The sequence below is a fragment of the Branchiostoma belcheri genome, unplaced genomic scaffold (assembly GCF_001625305.1).
Source record: "Branchiostoma belcheri isolate BF01 breed outbred unplaced genomic scaffold, Haploidv18h27 scaffold23, whole genome shotgun sequence".
Taxonomy (NCBI): Eukaryota; Metazoa; Chordata; class Leptocardii; order Amphioxiformes; family Branchiostomatidae; genus Branchiostoma; species Branchiostoma belcheri.
This window is the reverse complement of record NW_017803824.1, coordinates 1221782-1244641: the sequence shown is the minus strand read 5'-3', so window position 1 is coordinate 1244641 and position 22860 is coordinate 1221782. Positions and strand designations below refer to the sequence as shown.

The 22860-nt window shown below is 42.0% G+C and overlaps 2 protein-coding genes across 2 annotated transcripts in view; one reads left to right on the top strand and one right to left on the bottom strand.

The window, feature by feature from the left end:
- LOC109470699 (sodium-dependent proline transporter-like) overlaps positions 1-4410 on the bottom strand; it is a 14875-nt gene extending 10465 nt beyond the window's left edge. Inside the window, exon 1 of the mRNA XM_019769733.1 lies at positions 4295-4410. Coding sequence (XP_019625292.1) covers positions 4295-4372 — 78 coding nt within the window. The 5' untranslated portion in view covers positions 4373-4410. The remainder of the gene's footprint in view (positions 1-4294) is intronic.
- Positions 4411-9391: 4981 nt separating this feature from the next.
- On the top strand, positions 9392-22646 carry LOC109470732 (sodium-dependent proline transporter-like). Its single transcript, XM_019769796.1, has 14 exons — positions 9392-9495; positions 11729-11882; positions 12311-12442; positions 13194-13422; positions 14041-14173; positions 14696-14830; positions 15130-15233; positions 15529-15653; positions 16120-16232; positions 17030-17161; positions 19087-19186; positions 19954-20054; positions 21531-21698; positions 22273-22646. Exons 1-14 carry the CDS (start codon positions 9418-9420, stop codon positions 22567-22569), a joined length of 2001 nt encoding a protein of 666 aa, XP_019625355.1. The 5' UTR covers positions 9392-9417; the 3' UTR covers positions 22570-22646.
- Positions 22647-22860: the final 214 nt, after the last annotated feature.

Below are 22860 nucleotides of genomic sequence, written 5' to 3'. Positions count from 1 at the left end.
TGTTGTCCCCCTTAGCCGATTTCTACTATTTATTATGCCTGCAAAGGAGTCTGGTGGAGACTAACAACTGCATGTATCACCCACATGCATGGCCGTCAGACCAGGTACCAGGTGTCACCGCTTTTACAACAACATGAACGCCGTCCCCGGAACTGGGTCTCAGAGTGCCGTCCTCAGGGCACGCGAACAAGACCTTCCTTTTGTTCTCTAGTCGCGGAAATAGTCTGATGTTGGGAATGTAGCATACATTTTAAGATGTTCTGACTCTTCTTGTTTACACTTAGTATTAGTATGTTGTAGACTCTGTGCATGTTACTAGGTAGTATCACTGACTATACTGTGAACAAGGACGTGCCATGAAGCTAGTGCATGTTAGGCCACACCGACTTAATTTTATGGATGACATCCGCGCGCGCATTGATTTTCGCCTGTCACCCTCAAAAAAAAAAAAAAGAGATCACCTCACCGAGGCTCTGGCCTAGCTCTTAGGCCTGGGTAGTCCATGGTAGTCAGCGACAAAACGGAGCCGAGCACCCAGGCTATCGAATTCGAAGCTCCACGACTCAAGAGCTCAGTACATAAGTACAGTACCGATTCATAAATGCCGCAAAAAGCCAGCATGTGCCAGCTTGTCGTATACGTCGCTAAGTCCTGTCGCAAATTCACAATACCAGCTTTGTATTCCTGTGGTTTAGTACCATTTTTATTTTTGGCCGGAATTTTTTTTTATTCGCCCGCGCGCACTAGTTTGGGGGTCTTCAGAGGATGTCATCCATAAAATTAAATCGGTGTGGCCTTAACAAAGACAAATATTCCGTCGAATTAATGATATTGCCCTCGATCCAATCGCTTAGTGCAAGTTTTATTTTCCTAAGAAATTTCTCTATTTCCTCAATGTAGGATAAATTTTCTTGTGGAAATGTTTGTATCAGCTGGCACAAAGGGTTATCGAAGACCGTGGGCATCACTTGGGTATATTTTCCTTAGAAGTGTCGTAGAACGTAGCGATGCACTATTACTTCAATGAATCGTATGCCTTTCCATTGCCGGTGCGTGTAAACTCTTGTGTTTTTATTTCTATGCACAAGAATTTCAATAAGTAAAAAATCAGTAGACATTCCTTGATGGGCTTTCCCCCGAAGGGTAAAAACGATTAACGTACCAATCATCTATAAATGAGACAAGAAAAGGACTAACGTTGTAGCCACCGAGCTATTCACCAGCTACTTAGTTTACTTTAAAGCCCACATCTCCTAGCAAGATAAACTAAGCCTGTGCCTCAAAAAGGCTTTACTTTAGATCCATAAAGTGCAGTGAATGCAATGTCCAAATCACTCAAGAATGTGGGTGTGTTGTGCCCCCCTCCCCCAAACGCATTCGTCTAATTTATGGGTGTTCTTGGATACTACAAGATCATTATTCCTGTCAATCAATTTTGATCAATCCGGTACAATTGAACTTTAGACTGTCTGGCTGATATGAAAAAAACAATCTCGTGAAAAAAGAAAACTATCTCTAAATCATTTCAACCGAGTGAAACGCTCTCTGTTGTGAACATGCTGTCTTTGTAGCCTGAGGTAAAACGTCTTTCAAAGGATTTATCTAGCTAGTACTACTGGTATACTCATAAGTTGAAGGTGAATGTGGAGAGTATACTCTTGAATCATACAGCTGCAGTGACAACCTTTGAGCTAAGGAACTGTATATGTCTTAAGATATTCACAATTTAAAAGGGCGAAGTAAGAAGTAGACAAAAATAGGTCGATGATCACGAGATGAAACCTAATACGTCAGGGCTCAAAAGCGCGCGAAAACAATCGTCTTATCATTCTATTTTGTTACCATAAACAAATACTGTGGTTACCTAGCCTCCGTAGCAGGCTTATAGAACTGGGGGTTTGCTGGTCTTCGGCTGTTTTCTGATAAGCCCAGTTCTAAAAACGGGAGTAATTCAACTAGGACGAATATATATGTTGTCTATATGCAATCAAAAAATAGCACATAAAAGCTCCCAAAGACCCTGAAGACCCCCCCAAAACCCCCAGTTTTTGGCATGCTATGGAGGCTAGTGGTCACCTGTACACCTACCGATTCTTTAGGGCCGCTGAAATTGTCGTTGCCCAGCAAAACACCCTCTTCTACACTCTTAGAATCGCGCTCGTGGGACGCCATGCTCACATCGTGTTTACCAACTGAATGGATTAAGATAATAGTAGGTGTTTTCGTTCGTCCCAAGGCCAAAATTTTCCACTGTCCCGATAGACAATGCGCGTGCAGAACTAAGATAAAACAGGTTTCACATCAAGGGAGTCTTCCCCACACTCGTATGTAACAATCAAGCTGTTTTAAGAACACATGAAGGATTGCCCCCCTCCCATAAATACGATACTTCGGCGTGTATAATGAATGAAAGAAGTATACAAATTACACATATACTTAAATACAACTTTAGACGAGTAAATTATTGGTAATTCACCCGTGGTCTTTGACAATACAACTTTAAGCAATGACATCGTGGTGCCTACACGTAGTTCGGACACTCGGATTTTTAAATCATTATTGATTCAATTCATATTTATTTTTCTTGCTATCGTAAAATGCATTCAACAGTGAAACGAGGCGTGGTCACAGTCATGTGTTTTACATGTCCTCGGGGGGCCATGACTCATCTCTGACACGTCACATAGCGAGCGAGTCTCACTGATAGAAGTAATCTTTTTAATATATTACAAGAACGTCTCCATACTTCCATTCCTTGACTAATGTTGAAAAATTCCCTTTTCTTATGCCCTCTGTATTAGAGTAGTTTTAGAGGTAATGTTGTCAAGTAGTCCTGTTTGTACCTTTGCATCTGTTTCCATATACCCGATAGGGCATGAATGTACAATAAAGGTTATCTGTTTATCTTAACCGCCTTTGGACGAGTTTTGCGATCAACAGAAGTCACCGACTTTCAAAATCGCCAGAGGGCCGGGCGCATTCACTGCCACCTAAAAACACACCCTGTCACTTTGTACTTTAAAGCCAACATCTCATTGCAGTACAAAGCTTGTGCCTCAGACATACTTAACTGTAGATCCATGAATTGCAATGCCACGTCCAAAACATCCATTTAATATATATTAAATGGATGTTTTAAGAACGTCGGTGTCCTTATGTCGCCCTCCCCCAAATCGAACGCGCGCCCTTCGTCTAATCTATGGGTGTTCTTGGATAGTACAAGGTGATTATTTCTGCAATAATCCGGTCCAATTTAACGTATTTTCTACGTATATTAACGTGTTTTCGTATTTTCCTGTACAAAGTGAAGGACTCTGGGCCCTAAAATCGCACAGTGTTCGAGAGGACACCCGCCACACTAGTGCCGAAAATGTCCTTCAGAGTACACTGACTCGTCGAACGAGCTATTCTTCTTCTGAAGGACACTGACTTTAATTTTAAGTGTTGCTGTGTTATGTTATGTTGGAGTATATTAGCCTCCGTAGCAGGCTTATAGAACTAGAGGGTTGGTGGTCTTCGGCTGTTTTCTGATTAGCCCAGTTCTAAACGGGGGTAATTCAACCAGGCCGACTATGTTGTCTATATGCAATCAGAAAATAGCACGTAAAAGCTCCCAAAGACCCTGAAGACCCCCAGTGTTTGGCATGTTATGGAGGCTATGAGAATATGAAGCTTGGTTTAATTTAGGTGTCATTGTGGTTTGACATCGACGAAGCGGAAACGTGTAGTTTTTCTAGGAACTGCATATCACTTAGCGGTAGCGAGTGACTTGCTTCCGGCCAAAATAAGTACAATAGGATCGGGCCGATTAAAAATGACAAGCGGGACAAGTGTTTTGTCAGCTTTTTAAGTTGTCAATCGGAAGTAGAAGCACGTGGCTGAATGCCCCAGTACATGTTATACACAAATAACTAGTACTAGTAGTTATGAAGTATAAACAACAACTTCCATGTAAACACACGGCAGTGCCCTCTGCCAGGGAATGTAGCCAGGTATGTGAGGGGATAGAGGTGACAGACATTATGTCAAAATCAAGTACTGGTACGACGCTTGTTTAGTTGTGCATATCACTGCATGGCAGCATGCTGCTGATACAGTATATTAGGTTACAGATACGACAATGTTGCCAACTGTGGTCACCAGTGGACATTTGACTGGTCCTCGCTTAATTATACACATGTAATGTCAATAAATTGTGAACACTGGGGGAGGGGTGCATACCGTATTGTTGTAAGGCCTTCTGTCAATGCCACAGATACCAATAGAATGATTAGATACATTAGAGTAACATTACCTTTTTCTTCTTGTCGTCTCTGTCTGTTACAAGACGTGATTCTTCCTTAGAAATGTTTCTATAAGACGTCATTGCCATCAGACCACCGCGTAAACTTGAAGGCCACTAGACAGTACTCGCAGTAACTCTCTGACTCACAATAGAGGGCCTGCATGGGGGCTCCTGGCATTGCCTAAAGGTAATACACGACGATAGGATATGCGTGTCAGTAACTTTTTATATCCACTACCTAATGACAATGAAGTAATGAAGCAAAAAAAAGGAGTTACTGCACGTTGTGAAGATCACGCATGATACTTTATTTCATAATCTCGGCTGACACTGACTGAATGTGCACTTATGACAGCTCACGTTCGACTATTTGTCAATGAATTAATGAATGAATGCATGAATGTCATTAATACTTAACAATATGAGTTCATGATGAGAAACAACGAAAAAGCGACCAATTACGCTTCACACGAATGATTTTAATAAAGTTTCACATCGAATTAGAGAGGGCCGGCTACGATTATTAACAGTGATATATATAGAATACAACACGGTGTATTCCGTATCGTCCGAGGTACCAGCCCGACCGCGCGTCGGATCGCCCGACGGCCGAAGGCCGGAGGGAGATCCGATCCGCGGGAGGGCTGGGACCGAGGGTGATGCGGAATACACCGTGTTGTATTTTATTTATGTCATACCCACCCAATTAATAAAACGCGCCTATTAATGCGAGATGGGCGAACATTTTGGTGTCCCTAAACCCAAAACAAATGGGCCAACAAATGCACCAACATCAATTCCAACGTCCGAATTTTGTGTTCGAATTTTCGGAAACGGTGCAAGCGGTTAGGGCAAAACGCGTTCAAATCGTTCTATGGAACATTTGGAAGCCCCGGGCCGTACGCATTAAGAACTCCCGGGCCGTACCGCTAGTTATCACACGGGCCGGAACACCCGTATCGAACGTAATCGCGGCCCGGGTAGGACATAAAGCTCACTACGCCTCACAGAAAAGGGCATGTAGACCCTCGTCATTGTTCAGTCACATTCTGCTGCACATTGTATACAGATTCACATGCCTTTCCGGTAGGAATTTCGCGTCAGCTCAGCTGCAAGAAAAGACAGCTGTTCATTACTTTGTCGGTAAACAAATGGATTACTAGACCAAAAAAGTGTTTTTGTCTTGAGTTACATGGTTTCAACTTTCTATCACACGGAGGTAGTCATCACAATACTGAACTGCGGGCCAGCAGTAAATTAGATGTATCATGGAGCTATAATAATAATAATAATGTGTATTATCATATAGCCGGGTGACGTTGACCAATCAGAAGGCTCCATTCCACATTCTTTATGTCGCCGTAATGTCACAAATAGAGTCAAAATCGGGTATTTATTCATCCCAATCCATACATTAAACAAAATGAATAATCACCCGCATATGACCTCAGGTGACCCAATAGAACACAGCTCTACTTCTAAAAAATCCTCAGGTGACTCCCATAAGAACACCTGTTCCCTGCCTGTGACCCAGATAGAAGGCCATAGAACGTGAACCCTCCCAGTGACCTCAGGTGACTCCAGATGGAACAAATATTCTATGTTCTATTCAGCATGTCCAAGGGGTAAATTGTACATTGTGTATGTCACTCTTCAATGCATCAGTTTGGATAGGCTATCGTGTAAGCTATATGATAATAGCGTTAATGGCCCGCCCTTTCTCGGTGAATATGGTGTGATAAAGCCTTGTCAGTTGCTATAACCACCTCATAAAGCCACCTCGTTCGCTGCGCTCACTTGGTGGCTTTATTCGGTGGTTATAGCAACTGACAAGGCTTTATCACTCCATATTCACCTCGGGGCGGGACATTAACCCTTAATTATAGCTCCATGGTTGTATCTAAAGTCTTCGTTCGATGATAAAGATTCAGTTCCCGAAAATAACAATAATGAAAGTTTATTGCAAATACTTGCCCGAGGGCTAATTGCAGTTACAAACAGCATAAGAAAGAAAATACAGTGGTATGTGAGACTATATCTACGTCTAGCATTATACTATATTCTACAACATGCATGGTACTAGATTTACTGGGTTTGACTTCTTCTTTTTAGGCAGTGGAAGACAAATTTACCCACTTCTTCTATAATATGTGGGTTCTTTGATTTTAGTAGTAAAAATGTTTTTTTTGTGGTAGGGAACAGTGGGGAAGTAAGGGAGTATTTTGGACACGGTGCTAAATAATTGTTTTCTGATGTCGTCATAAAATGGACAGTTAGAGATGAAATGAATTTCGTCTTCCACTGCATTTGAGGAGCAATATTTACAAATTCTCTCCGACACAGGCAGTCTCATATATCGCCCTTTTTCGATTTCCAGGGGGTGGGCACTGATTCTAATTTTACTAATAGCGGAGCGCTGCTCGAAGTCACAGTGTTCTAGGTATTGTTCTAGACAGTATTCAGTTTTACATTTTCTATAGAATCTCAGTTTACCGGTATTAACAGACAAGCTATGGAAGAAAGTTTGAATGTACATGTCTGAAAGTCTTGCCCTTAATACTTTATACATATGATAACTTATCACCTCCAGGCCATGTATAGAGTGACAGCCCTTTTCACTAGACGGGATCGGCCAAGATTTGTCAGATAAGCTCCTCGCTCATATCAAGGACTTTAAGGACTTTAATGAAAATTGTTAACTTAGACCACGATGTCCATAGCTTATTCTTTTTCTTCTCATAATAACGTTGAATATAGCATTCAAGCTATGTAGTGTCTCAGATATTAAAGCCGTAAGGTTGACATCACATTGAGCCCCTATGGCGATAAAGAAAAAAATTTGGCTACCATTGTTAAGATTCTGTCAATCGTGTGCGCGTGTCGCTGTCAGAGCGTATTAAATTAGAGATATTAATGGAATGATTAACCAAATAAAATGCACACAATTAGCAACGTTGATGTCAAAAGCCACCATCTCAGACTAAAAGAATTCTTCCTTATTTTGGATAGACGAGGAAGATTTTGGCAAAGATTGCCACTAGAGATAACATTCCCTCAAACCGCTGGCGGGGTGTGACACATGAAATCGCAATGTGATAATTGAAGCTTCGTTAGTTCGTATTGTTAAAAGTTGCTTGGCAAGTTAAACCGTCCATTTGTACGATTGATCTGTGTGAATATGGCCTCTTATGAGTTGGAGTCGAAGGAAGATCCCAGGTCTCTGCTGGCAAAGGGAGGAGACAACGCTACCAAACACACGGTAGGGTAGCCTCCATAGCATGCCAAAAACTGGGGGGTTTTGGGGGTCTTTTGGAGCTTTTATGTGCTATTTTCTGATTGCATGTAGACAACACATAGCCTGCCTGGTTGAATTACCCCCGTTTGTTTAGAACTAGGCTAATCAGAAAACAGCCGAAAACCATCAAACCCCCAGTTCTATAAGCTATAAGCCTGCTACGGAGGCTAACGGTAGGGTGAAACGCGGTTATCGTGTCTGTAGCGGGGTTGACGGAACATTTATAATATGCTGTTAGATTAGCCTAACCATAAGGGTTTTCCTTTACAGTGGTTACATGCACATCACCACGTGGTCATTATGTGCCCCCCTCCCCACAGGCGCACATGTACGTCTTATGAGGGCCTGCATGGTGTGTGTGTGTGTGTAGTGATTACGAAAAAATTTCGCCGCCGATTACGAATTACGTTAGATTCTCAGAGCTGAACAATTACATGTTACAGCTAATATACTGATTACGAATTACGTTGATTTTGGGAGGCTGCCTACGGATTACGAAGACTAAAAAGGCTTTGCGAAAAAGGGCATGCAGGCCCTCTCTTATGAACTTTACTGCACCACATGTAACGTCTGCCAACTTCTCTCGCAATTTTATGCAAAACTAAACCGCGTTAACCACCATATAAGAGAAGACGATCCTAGATTTTTTAAAATCAATGTACAAGTTGTACAATCCCTTAAACGATTCAATTTATACGGTGCAACGGAAATGAATTATTTGTCACCGTTTACTGCTAAAAGGCAATTGCCCTTTCAGAAACTTGTCCTGAGTGAGAGGTTGACCAGTCCTTAATATACTTGAACAGGTTTATTCCATGACGTTCTGATAGTCAATGACCCCAACATAGAAGCAGAATCAAACGAACTTATTAATGATAACCTATCGGATACAAGCAATGATCCAAAACATCAAACTTTACACAGATAAACTATGAGAGTAAGATCTATATGATAAGACACAAATGAGTCAATATGCCCTTCCCAGATCCTTTAAGACGGTACATTTCTGTGTCTACTATTCTACTGTATATCCCTGCTACATGGCATACCTCATAATCAAATGGTGCGAGTTGTTTCTGTCCAAATTGGCTTTATTTTCAAATCACAGCTCACCTGAGGTCAACTGAGGTCATGGCAACCTAAAATAGTGCATAGTACTCAGTGCATAGTGAACTAGACCTTCAGATCAGGGCAATCCAGCCTACACCAGGGCAAAATGAGATGTTTCATGCTGATTGGTCAATATCTTAAACTCCAGCAGAGCGCCCTGCACTACAGAGGCACAGTAATGGAGTGGTCCGATCTCTGTCATTATTGAGAAAGATTGAATAGTATATTTCCCCACTTCAGATATTTGACTAGTAAAGAGAAATTTGTATTCCTTTTAACTTTTGATAAACCTACTCTAAGTAATCTCACAGCCGCATATATCCATACAATCACTACTAAGCGAGATGAGGCCGAAAAGAATAGAAATTAGACATTTATTTACGCTCTTATATGTTCATTTGTATGTAATGTATATGTTTATGTTCATGTTCTGTACCCATGCGACCTGTACTTAGTTCTGTAGAACACAAATGTACAATAAAGGTCTTCATTCATTGAATAAAGTCGAAACCGGTCGAATTCCGTCTCAGCGCTGTCATTTCCCATCGCTACGAATGAAAGCACGGCTCACCTGTATATTACTATCATTAACGTGCCCTCAAAAGGGCTGAAAGAGTGTTGTGTGCAAAAGCTAAGTTGCCGAACCGGTTATGCAAATCAATGACGAGAGGCGATGCATTATAAGTAAGTAGCGTCGTTGTTTTGTTACTCACTCACTGCACACAACATGGCTGAGAACCCGGGTTTCGTGGGTGACGACGCGAGAGCAGGCCCCATAAAGGGATCATTTAACAAGGAGCCTGAGGTATGATACTTCACAATTGTAGTTGGTCAGACAGTAGTGTGCTAATAAGTGAGACAATACAGCATGTATATGGTATAATCAGAGCACTTTCTGGAGGTACTACGTAGACAATGTTTTTGAAAGCTAGCTGTTTTTAAGTTAGGTTGTAGCAAGGTGGTTGAAGGTACCTCCTTGGTTGTACATGTAGGTACTGTACATCGCTTGTGTTGCTGTGTATTCTTCTTCTTGCTGTTTGTCTGCATATGGGACAGGTGCATGGCTGAAAGGAATAAAGAAATAAGTAAAGAAATAAGCCATAAAGGAGGCGTCAAAACAGCAAGGACAGTCTGTCTGCTGTAATATGGCCGGTGTCTTCTCGGTCACTGTTTCTAGGGTCAGCCGACGTTTGCATGCCACAGAGGCCCCTTCAAAAAGTACACTTGATTCTCTGACGACTTTGAAATTCGGCGACCTTCTGTCGATGAACAAGTTAGACCAAAGACCGTCAAAAGTGTGACGCATGGTTAAGGAAGAGAGAAATCTAGATCACAAAAATGCTCCGTTCAAGCTGACGACACGGATTTGACTGTAGTTACTACAGCTTGAAGCGAGAAGCCGACACAGTGTAAAGAAAACAACGAAGAGCAAACTATTTCTATGCACTTTCAAACTACAACAGATTGAAATTTTTTTACGGTGCCTTTTCTATGACACACGGACGTTCAAATCTCGATAAATCGTGACTTTTGCAAACCGTCACTACTTGTAGGTGGATCGAAGTCGAAATGAACCTATATATCTTATAACCAGTTTGTTCTAAAGAAAGAATGAGGCCATGAATAGAATGCCGGCTATAATTGTAGACCACATGTACAGTTAGCCTTAGGAAGATTTAACACCTGGATTCGGACCTCGTTTTGTATTTGGTCATTTCTTGTATGTATAGAAGAGACTCAGGCACAAGTGAAAAACACCTGCTCTGCACTTACATTGTCTAGATTGCACAATTTGTACAGGACTTACATAAGACTTTTAGTTCATGTTCTCGCATATAGATGAGGGGTCATTCAGGGGCTACTGTGTGACCGCAGGGCAAGGCAAAGCATGGGAACATGTGTCTGCAAACTAAACCACGTTCACAGGGCACGATCGGAATGAAAAGGACGCCCACGTTTGACAGTTACATGATAGATGACTTAACTTCTTTATTGCTCGACATTCTTACATGGTGCAATGTACGACAACAGCTACTAAACAGCAACAATTTGTACCAGCGCGTCCTTCTCTCCATTGTAAGTACGGCCTGAGAACAGCAAACACCTGCTGAGAGGTATTCTATTCAAGCATGGATGACCCAAATCAAACTCGCGCAAGAAGATTGTTTTAGACAAGTATTCACACAAAAAGTGAAATACTGAAATATACATGACTTCTATGTGGTCCTCTGTGCTCTTTTCTCGCGTACTTTGCCTCAAAGAAGATATTAAAAGGCTTTTTGATTTTTATAGTGTGGCTTTCAGATGATAACGTGAAGCTGGCGGTCCAATGTATACACGGAGCTTCAGACGTTAGTGCCTGAAGCGTAAAATCAACAGACTTATCTAGAAGAGTAGGGGTGACCCAGTTTGCTTGGCTGAAAAAGGAGGCCGCTACTCTACTCTAAATATCTTAGTTGAGGATGATTGCTTCACATTACCCCACCCTTTTCAACTGGAACCAAAAAAGAAGAGAAAGAGAAGTTAACTTAACATGAATGAGTAGATCAACACTTTGGAGTGGTGTGTTGTGGATGGGAAGAAGTGCATGCATGTAAAGGTTGGCAGCGAAAAATGGCTATCTGCCTTTAGAAGTGGTTTTTCTCATGGTTTTTCTATTGCTTATAATAACTGCGGGCGCCACTCCTTTAGAAGTACCAAGGACATTATACGTCCTTGGCAGTACATTTATGCGGCGAAGAACAAGCCTTCGTCTGTTTATCCCGAGGCTTGATTATGTGACCAGGATCCCAAGTACCCTACCTTGTCCTGTTTTATATGGTTAACAAAAGAGAAGTCAAACCCTTCAGACATACTTTTAGACATAGCTATAGTTTTAGACAACTACCTTTCAATATGTAGATTTTGAAGTTATCTTATACTCTGCTTCAATGTTATTTTATGTTGTAACTTGCAATTAGCCTTCGGGCATGGATTTGCAATAAACTTTTTCATATCATCATTGATAATTACCAAAAACTGTTTTTTTCACTATTCAGGAGATTAAAGCTGAGGAAAAACCAGGCGACGATGACGCTCCTGTCAGAGACCAATGGGATGCCAAGGTCGAGTTTCTCTTGTCTATGATTGGCTACTGCGTCGGACTGGGAAACGTATGGCGGTTTCCGTACCTCTGCTATAGGAACGGCGGTGGTGAGTGTCAAAATGCCTCATAGTCCAGGAGGAGAAACCTGAAAAAAAACTCGTGCCGTAGCCCATCCTGTACATACTTTTGCCAGTACCATAGAAATATACTTTAATGTCCCCTGATCATTTTAAGATTAGCCGTACTATGGTCCAGGTGGGACATCATGGTTCTAGGGCTCTTATTGCAAACTTATACAAATTAAGCAAACGTCCCATGAATTATTTTTATTTATCAAACCCACTGTAACATTTTTTTTTTCTAATTCGTTGTCAGCTCTTTGTTATTCGTTGTCAGCTCTTTGTTAGCTCTTTGTAAAAATAGTTTTTGATTTAATCTGCAAGCTTGTTTCTCCGATAGTCACCTTTTCTACCCCAACTGGCCCAACATCTTCTTGGAGATCAGCTACTACAATACTAGTCTTTGTATTTGGCAGGAGCCTTCCTGATTCCCTACGTGATCATGCTGGTGTTTGCCGGGATCCCGATGTTCTTTATCGAGCTGACCCTGGGGCAGTACGCCGGCCTGGGAAGTCTGCCTGTGTGGAACTGCATTCCCATACTGAAAGGTATCTATGTTTAGAGGTAAAACGTTTGATCCAACACAGAGAAGGGTTCAAGACATGACAACTTGAAACATCACGGCAACATATAAGGTGGCTTAACAATCTACAAAACTATTACATTATTCTATGTAAATGAAAACTTTTTACAAACTTAATCTATAGAGGATTTCATGCATGCATGTTATACTTTGGTATTTTCTTTACTAAACGGAAAAATATGCATGTACAACATAACGTCTACTTGAAGCCACCTGTAGGGGATATTTACATTAGTAATAGAGTTTAGTATCCCATAGAATTGACTGCCCTACTTTGTACTGAGAAAATGTTGTATCGATAGAACTGCACAGCAACTTTGCTGGAAAGTGGAAGGTATAATTGTATTGTCTTGATCATCCCTGCATTAGGTGCCTTCTTTCAGTGCGTAGAGTGAGGTTCATGTAGTGTTGACCGTACGCGTATCGACGCCGCACATGAAAACTGGGCATACCGTCAAATGTACACGGTGTTCTGATTTTCATTTCACTAGCTCAAGCGTTGTTGGACACTTAAGGATATTCTGACCCTGTCGACTAAACACGTTTTAATGCACATCTCAATCAAGAGAATACCACAAGAACATTTAAAGCACACAAAATCCTTGAGCTGCGATCCATTAGACGGGACACCAACATGGCGTCAGCACCTGGCTGTAGCGTTGATATTGAAAGTACAGCCTGCTGAAACATGGAAAGCGATTCTATCTCTCTTTAAGGTATCGGTTGGGCGATGTGCATCATATCAGCGTGGACCTGCATCTACTACAACATGATCATCGCCTGGGCCCTGTACTACCTGTTCGCCTCCTTCACCAGCGTGCTGCCCTGGCACCACTGCGGACACTGGTGGAACTCGGACAGGTGTGTGGAGAGCTGGGGAGTCGCCAACAGGACGGCGAACGGCACAAACTTCACACGGATCGGCCCCAGCGAGGAGTACTGGCAGTAAGTACAATGCTGTAAAATGGAAACGGCTACTAATGTACGTACGTGATACAATAATGCTTGACACATGGCGAAGAAGATTGCATTTGTCGTCTTCTCATACATGTCAAGGTTTGGGGGCTTCTTTCTGTATCTGTATCTGTAAAGCCGGCATAATACCCTTCGGCGTAACACACCGGCTTCGCAGGCACGCGGCGCGGCGGCAGCTGGCTTTGACAAATCACTGGATAAATAGGTGAATAAAGCTTCTAAATCAAATCTATTCGTAGTAACATTTTCCGTTCTTATGAGGAAGGCATCCTTTCTTTGACAATTGATATGTGAGCAATGCCTCTAAATCAATCCTGTTCGATATAACATTTCCCTAGCCTCTACCAGGCTTCGGGAGGCGGCTGAAAAGAGTAGAAATCGGTCAAATAGATAAATAACATGCCGAGGGCGTTGATCCACTAGAAAGTACATTTCGCCGCATCAGAATGTACTCTCTAGCAGACCAACTCCATCGGCCTGTTATCTCTCTATTTGACCAATTTCTACTCTTTCCTGCCGCCTCCCGAAGTCTGGTAGAGGCTAACATTTTCCTTCTGAATAACAGTAGTTTTAATTGATGTATTACAGCGTGCGCGTTCAGCAGATCTCAAGCAGCATCTCTGAGACAGGGAAGATGAACTGGGAGCTGACTCTGTGTCTCCTGCTGGCCTGGATCTTAGTCTTCCTCTGTCTCTTCAAAGGAGTCAAGTCCACGGGAAAGGTACTGTAGTCAGATTACAACAAGGCGAAATAATCCCCTCATAGTAGATTGGATTCATTCCTCAAGCTAACCGACATCTCGCACACGCAGTCGTCCCTCAGTAAGATATCTGGAGCCGCATAGTTCCCGTTTAGAACTGTTATTCAGCCTGTCAGAACTTTGTGAACTTGTGTGATTTAGCCTCTGTACACTTGAAGAAGCCACACAGGCGAAACCTGTCGTGTGACAGGCTGAATAAAAGTTCTAAACGGGAACTACGTGGCTCCAGATGTCTTACAGAGGGACCACTGTGTGAGCGAGATGCAGGTTAGCTTGAGGAATGAATCCCCTCTACTATACACACCAAGGCGAAACAATAGTTGTATTTCCTGTCCTCTTTCGTATATGTCCGTTGCCTTATGGAAGCCATGGCGAAATACGCAGACAAAATCAACGAGAAAGTCACAATGATAAAACAAAAAAATTCATTTAAAAAATCATAATATTTCATAGAGGTAAAATATCTTCGATTTCTTGTTCCAGGTTGTTTACATCACAGCTACATTTCCCTACATCATCCTGGTTATCCTACTGATACGAGGTGCGACTCTACCAGGGGCGAGGGACGGAGTCCTCTTCTACATAACGCCAGACTTGAACAAGTTACGGCAATCTCAGGTACCCAAACTTCCAAATTTCGTCATCTGCAAAATTGCGGAGAAATCTTGGTATAATTTGGTTTATTGACAACGACAATTTTCCCTTCCGCGAATAGTTTCATCAGGTGGGTAAGTCACTCTTTTTACAAAACAAAATGTTTTGCGTTTGGGAACGCATCTACTGCAGTGCTGCAGTGCAATGTGAACCAGTCAAATTTGTCCTCAGGAAGGTGACAGACGGTCACCTAAACGTCGGCCGAATAAAAGACTTAGCTGTGTATAAAGAGTATCTTCATTCATCGAGAATTGTTCCTCCAGGTCTGGTACGATGCGGCGTCGCAGATCTTTTACTCCATCGGCATTGCCTTCGGCGGCGTCTTGACAATGTCCAGCTACAACAAGTTCGACAACAACTGTCAGAGGTAGGCCAACCAATCACAACAAACTGAAAATCTTTTTGAAGTTAAAAGTTAAGATCGAACAGAAAGAAATTCTCTCACCTAGAGCTTTCGACCAGTCACTCTGATCTTCCTCAGTAGACTGACCCAGTGAGGCTTGTCACGTGGCTTCTTTGAAGTGTGACGTCAACACTGGGTCAAAGGCATCTTGTAAAAGATGTCGGCCGCCGTGAAACTGACAAACTGTGAATGTTTTTGCCCCCCTGAGCCGGTTTTGATGGCTGAAGTCATGGTTTAACGTTTCGTTCGTTCGTTGCAGGGACGCCATCGCCATCCCCCTGATCAACTGCGGCACCAGCGTGTTTGCGGGGTTCGCCGTGTTCTCGTTTCTCGGCTTCATGGCGCACGAGCTGGGCGTGGAGGTCAAAGACGTGGTGGCCACAGGTCAGATGTCGATAGTCAATACTCTCCAAGCAGAGGTTGATGGGATGGGGGAAGATCATTACCTTTTTATATATGGCCCGTGTTTTTGTCGCTACCCCCACCAACCCAATATAGGACTCTCTCTGGCCAATGGATACTGCCTGGCCAATTTGTTACTGTCTTTTTGCCACCCTAGGATCTGCTTGGAGATTAGATAGTCAAATGGCTTTCATGAGCTATGGTAACTAAATCAAAAATTGTTGCAACAAGATAGCACATCTGTTTTCTAATGGTCTAGCATGAAAGCCAGACCCATAGCACACTAGGCTCAAAGTTACCCTGTGTGCACACTGGATGACTTTGGGCTCAGTGCATGTGCTGTGGGTTTGGCTTCCAGGCTATAATGGTCTGGAAAAAGACATCTACGCAATCGAATGATTGATCATTGTAGCAACAACCATGGCTGTCCGTTATGTACCGTCTGTAGGTCCCGGACTGGTGTTTATTGCCTACCCGGAAGCCCTGACGCTGCTGCCCGCCTCACCGTTCTGGGCCATCTGCCTGTTCTTCATGCTCTTCACCCTGGGACTGGATAGTATGGTACGGCACGTTTTTATGTTTATGTTTATGTTTATGTTTATGTTTATGTTTATGTTTATGTTTATGTTTATGTTTATGTTTATGTTTATGTTTATGTTTATGTTTATGTTTATGTTTATGTTTATGTTTATGTTTATGTATACATCCATTAGTAAAAAAACAGTTCCTTACTGTACATTACAGTAAAACCTGCACATTAAAATAATTAACAACATGATAACAAATGTAAAATTCCACTGTCATTACTTAATACGTACAATATTTATAACATTACAAAATGAAAACTACACACTAATTACTTAATGAAAATATGACTACATTATATACGCCACTACAATCCGATTTCTACTGATTGCTAAACCTGTCACGAGTCGTTGCGGGTTTCGCAATTAACAAAACTATAAAAGAAACTATTACAATAGAAATAAGTAAATGTACTTTTGATCACATATGTGAGGAAGGCTGTACTGTAGTGCGATGATAAAACGATAGGAGGCATTGGCGAGTGTCTACTGTTGAGTTGCCAGTTAGAATGTCAGCGTAAAAGATTTCTTCCCCTCATTCTCTTCAACGATTCTGAAACGATGTCAATCATTACACCCACACAAAGCAATTACAGCTCCGCTACACTAGATACAGTGACTCACCTAACACTGTAATGTATTACGACTAGGAGACAATGAGGCTAAATAATTCGATGATGTATCTTCTACATAATCATTAATCTAGTATGATTGCTCTGGCAACACCGAGTATTGACAGTCACTAACGCTGTGGTTGATGCATGTTCCAATCAGTTCGTGACCCTGGAGACTATCATCACGGCTCTGGTGGATGAGTTCCCGACGGTGTTAGCCCGCCGGAAGACCTGGCTGCTGCTGGCGTTCTGTATCGTCATGTTTTTCCTCGGTCTCACTCAATGCACACAGGTCAGTACATGTAGGAATTGGGGGAGTTCTACCTGAGGACACACCCTACTACAGAGGGATGACAAAGCGGTCCTCGTCAACCTGACGGACGAACGACACCACTTGAAGTATAGAACAGAGAACATAGAACTGTTTGAGCGACCAAAATGATAGGTCTTTGAGAGAATATTTAGAAACCATTTGAGAAACTTAAAGATACTTGAAATGCACACAGGTCAGTACATGTAGGAATTGAGGGGAGTTCTAACACTTTAGAACGGAGACTGTTGGGCACTCTATGACCGACCTAAAATGATAGGTCTTTGAGATGATTACCATTTTTGATAAACCTTGAATATACTTACAGGTCAGTACATGTAGGAATGCATTGGGGGGTTCTACTACTTAAAGTATAGAACAGAGAACAAAGAACTGTTTGGGCACTCTATGAGCGACCAAAATGATAGGTCTTTGAGAGAATTTAGAAACCATTGCAGAACCTTGAAGATACTTAAAATGCACGCAGGCTACGACACGGTAGCGATTGGGGGAGTTCTAAAAATCAAACCATAGCACAGAGACAGTTGGGCACTCTATGAGCGACCAAAAATGATAGGTATTTGAGAGAATTTAGAAACCATTGGAGAAACTTAAAGATACTTGAAATGCACACAGGTTAGTAAATGTAGGAATTGGGGAGTTCTACCACTTAAACTTTAGAACGGAGACTGTTGGTCAATCTATGAGCGACTTAAAATCCTAGGTATTTTAGAGCATTGAGAAACTATTGAAAAACCTTGGAGGTACTTAAAAAGGTCGTTGATATTATTAAAAGATCATAGAGAGACCTTCGAGATTATTGAAATATGACAACGAGATAATTAAAACGCCATTGAAATCATTGAGAGATCTTTGACCCTTTGAAATAATAGCAAGATTACTTTTAAGCAGTCTTTAAAGGATTAAAATAATTTAATGACTATTTGCAGACCTTGAAAATTATTGGAAGATCAATGAATGATCATCGACATTTCTGAACACTGAAAGATCGTTGTTGGATTCTCAATACTCTCTGAACGGCCTTACCCTTGTAGAATTCCAGTAAAGAATGACGAATCCAGTCTATTTCCGTGAGAAGATAGAGAGCCATGCCCTTAATCTGTAACGCTGCTGATTACTGCAATTCATATGACTTAAACCGTGATCACAATGCACTCGTGCTAATGATGAAATAGTGCTTCATCGGTTGACTCCGATATCATAACACCATTTGTTTCCACTAAACTACTTCCTCCCTGAATGAGAGCACGCTGAGCACGTTATCATCATTCAGCTACATGCCTGATGCACCTCTGAGGTTAAGCGATACAGAAAATGATAGATTGGGTCATTGATTTTACACGAGAGTGATGAAAAAAATCACTGACGGTCCCTCCATAAACTCGTGGACCTTATGATTACACCGTGTTCGTTCTGCATTTAGTCCCATTCACACTACTCGCACAACAGTTGGTCAATTATGAGGCCGTCCTATGACCCACATTGGCAAACATTATTATTTTACCAACATCACTTTAACAAACCGTTTCTAGGCACTTCCAGCTGTTCCTCCTAGCCTTGTTATTTAGTACCAATTTTCTCTTATGGGGTAGTCCAATTTTTTTCTGGACCTCTGACCTCAAAATGCGTTATTTCTACTATGTATATATATATATGTACTTAATTACTTAGAATGATATAGGTTAAGTCTTTGTGATTGTTCTTGTATTTTCACACTGTATTTATGTGCCCTTTGTGTTTTGTCCTTATCATTATAAAGCCTTATATGTTGACTCTCTAATATCAGCTTTTCTGCCTTGAGAGTCAGTGTAATGTCTTGTTGCATTTTTCAATAAATAAATAAATGAATAAATAAATGATATAACCTGGAAGTGTTCTGGTTGCAGGCTGGCGTCTACTGGGTGACTCTGATGGACTGGTACGCTGCAGGGTTCTGTCTCATTGTGACTGCTTTCTTCATGGCCATTGGGATATCCTGGATCTATGGTAATGTTCCTATATAGATAATACACTCATAGAACATAACGTTATATACACTCATGAGATATCAAAACCGGAAGTTCTGCTGCAGTACCTAGGAAAGCCACCAGGGGGCCCAACATCTAGTCATGTCTAGGTATTAACAAGACCTATCCACCTACCATGTTTCATGACAATCCATCCAAAAGTTTGTTGAGTTATCGTGCTAAACCACACACACACACACACACACACACACACACACACACACACACACACACACACACACACATACAGACGTTGACGTCTGTATTTGATGTAATGACGTTCATATACCTTCTTGGAAGCTCTCTGGTGCTAAAAAAGTAATCATCAAGCCATTATTCTTGTATGCCCTTCCCATCGGCAGTTCAAAGACGTTACCAGATGTTATAAGATACTGGATCTACATGACGGAACACTTCTCACAGAGTTCATACCTTAAGGGATCCAGGCACTGCCTTTGATCTTAAGTGCCTTAGTTTATTTTTGGTACTTCGCCAGCAGGAAGGTCTAACTATGCAAACACGACATCACTATGTCCTGTCTGATGCTATTAAATCGTCATTAGTATATCGGCGTACAGGAAAAGTTCCAAAAATATGTGTTGCTTTCACTCCCTGCATTAGGCAAACATATGGTCATGTTGAACTGAACTGAAATAGTTCCTGGAAAAGCACATTGCCGGTCAGCTGCAGGCCGTGACCTCTGATCCGCCGGCTTTTTGCCAACGCTGACGTTTTGTTTCCTTCCAGGAATCAAGCGCTTCAGTTCTAACATCAAAGACATGATTGGTCATGAACCCAGCCTGTACTTCAAGATCTGTTGGATGTTCGTGTCACCGGCGCTCATGTTGGTGAGTTCAACCTTGGAGACCTTAAGGCCACACCGACTTACTTTTATGGATGACATCCTCTGAAGACCCCCAAACTAGTGCGCGCGGGCGAATAAAAAAAATCCGGCCAAAAATAAAAGTGGTACTAAACCACAGGAATACAAAGCTGGTAGTTTGAATTAGCGGCAGTACGACGTATACGACAAGCCAGCACATGCTGTTTTTTGTGGAATTTATGAATCGGCACTGTTCTGAGTTCTTGAGCCGTGGAGCTTCGGTAGCCTGGGTGCCCGGCTCCGTATTGTCGCTAACTACAATGGACTACCCAGGCCTAGAGCCAGGCCATATCCTCGGTGGACGTGATCTTTTTTTTTTTTTTGAGAACAGGCGAAAATCAATGCGCGCGTGGATGTCATCCATGAAATTAAGGCGGTGTGGCCTAACAAGGGACTGAGATTTACATATCAAAGTAGGGTTCATCAACCGCCTACAAGGTACAGCCTGGAGCGAATGAAATTTAGGCAAAGTTTTTTGCTAGAGTAACTTGGTAATTACGTTGGCTTACTTTCGTTACTTTAAAGTAATGTTGGTACGCGTAAAATTTACATATCAAAGTAGGGTTCATCGACCGCCTACATTGTAAAGCCTGGAGCGAGAAATTTAGACAAAGTTGCGATTGCTAAAATATAACTTGGTGACTACATTGGATTCATTACTTGTAATGTCCTGGGTACACGTGCATGTTGTCGATGCCCTGAACATTATCGTAGCACCAGTTTTGTTGTTATTCGCAGTAAATGTATCCCCCACATACCCAGCATTAATACCATCCACAAAGATGCCCTCCGTTGTTTTTGTTATCTATTTTCTCATCTTGTTTTTGAGTTTATCTTTATCTTCAGTCAATTTAGACAAAGATTTCTACTAGAATAACTTGCAATGGTAATTACATACGTTGGGTTACTTTTATTACTTTAAAGTAATGCAGTTGGTACGCGTGCATGTTGTCGATATACCCTATCGTAATGTTTTGTTGTTCGATCTGACAGTTTTTTTTACAGTAAATGTATCTCCTAAACACTCAGCATCAATACAATCCACAAAGATGCCCTCCGTTGTTTTTGTTATCTATTTTATTATTATTATCAATGGTAATTACATAGGTTGGGTTACTTTCATTACTTGTAATGTCGATGGTACGCGTGCATGTTGTCGATACCCCATCGATCGTAATGTTTTGTTGTTCGATCTGACAGTTTTTTTTACAGTAAACGTATCTCCTAACAACACCCAGGATCAATACCATTCAATGTTGTTTTACTTATCTATTTTCTCATCTTATTTTTCAGTTTATCTTTATATTCAGTCAATTTAGACAAAGATTTTTGCTAGAATGTTTTGTTGTTCGATCTGACAGTTTTGTATCTCCTAAACACACGCAGGATCAATACCATCCACTGTTGTTTTACTTATCTATTTTCGTATCTTGTTTTTCAGTTTATCTTTATCTTCAGCCTGGTGACCTACACGCCTGTGGAGTATAATGGCGTCACGTATCCAGGATGGGGCGTGACCTTAGGTCTGCTCATGGCCTTCTCTTCCATCATCGCTATTCCGCTGTTCGCAATCCTCGCCTTGTACAATCAGGAGGGGAGCTTCTTCGAGGTACAGTTACTGTAGAGATACAAAATTCGGCTCAGTGCTAGCCTCCGTATATAGCAGGCTTATAGAACTGAGGGTTTGGCGACCTTCGGCTGTTTTCTGATTAGCCCAGTTCTAAAAAAAACGGGGTTAATTCAACCAGGCCGGCTATGTTGTCTATCTGCAATCAGAAAATAGCACATAAAAGCTCCCAAAGACCATGAAGACCCCCCAAAACCCCCAGATTTTGGCATGCTATGGAGGCTAGGTCAGTGCGGCTTTATTCTGTTTGTTGATTTATAGATGTTCAAAAGTGTGGTCGTGTGGCGTAATTTGTAGCGCATTCAGGTACGAAGAGGTCCCGGGTTCGAATCCTACTTTGTCAACGATCTTGTGTCCTTGGGAAAGGTACTTTACACGAATTTCCCCACTTAACTCAAGCAAAACTGAGTATGTCCGTTGTTCGTGCGTTTGTCGGCGTTGGTGGCGGCATAAAAATAAGTTGCCGTGTATTGGGATAAATGTTGGAATAGAAAAAAAAGTCATCGATCGGTTGCTCGGTATGTCTCTGTAACACTTTTGATATTTTTTTCTGCAGAGGATTCGAGCATCATGTCGCCCCACCGCTTCGTGGGGTCCCTCAAAATCAGCTCCGCAACCGGAAGAGGAAGTGACGTACAAGACCGACAGCCCCTACCCCCTGTACGATCCCAGGAGCCTCCAGTACGACTTGAGCCGCAGCAATGGCGTCCCCGGGCTGGCCAACGGCACCAAGTTCCCGCTGTACGATCCGCGCAGTCTGGAGGAGGAGAGGGCTTCTAAGTCCTCTAAAGAACAGATCGCGAACGGCGATGTACGCGAGGGGCATGACAATAACGTGTTCACAGCAGTGTGATGACTTTGTTAGTCTCCACCAGACTTCTTTTGCAGGCTGAATGTATCGTAGAAATCGGCCTAAAAAGGGTATTAATTGGCGAGAGAAGGTAGCCGGCCATCAACGATCAAATTGGCCTGCAGGAAGTCTGTGATGAGATGTCGCTATCCTCTTTGAGGCCCATTTGATCGTCGATAGCCGGCTACCTTCTCTCGCCAATTAATGCCATTTTTAGGCCGATTTCTACGATTTATGTCTGGTGGAGACTATGACTTTGTCACATTCTGTATTTGACAAAAGTTATCAAAGTGT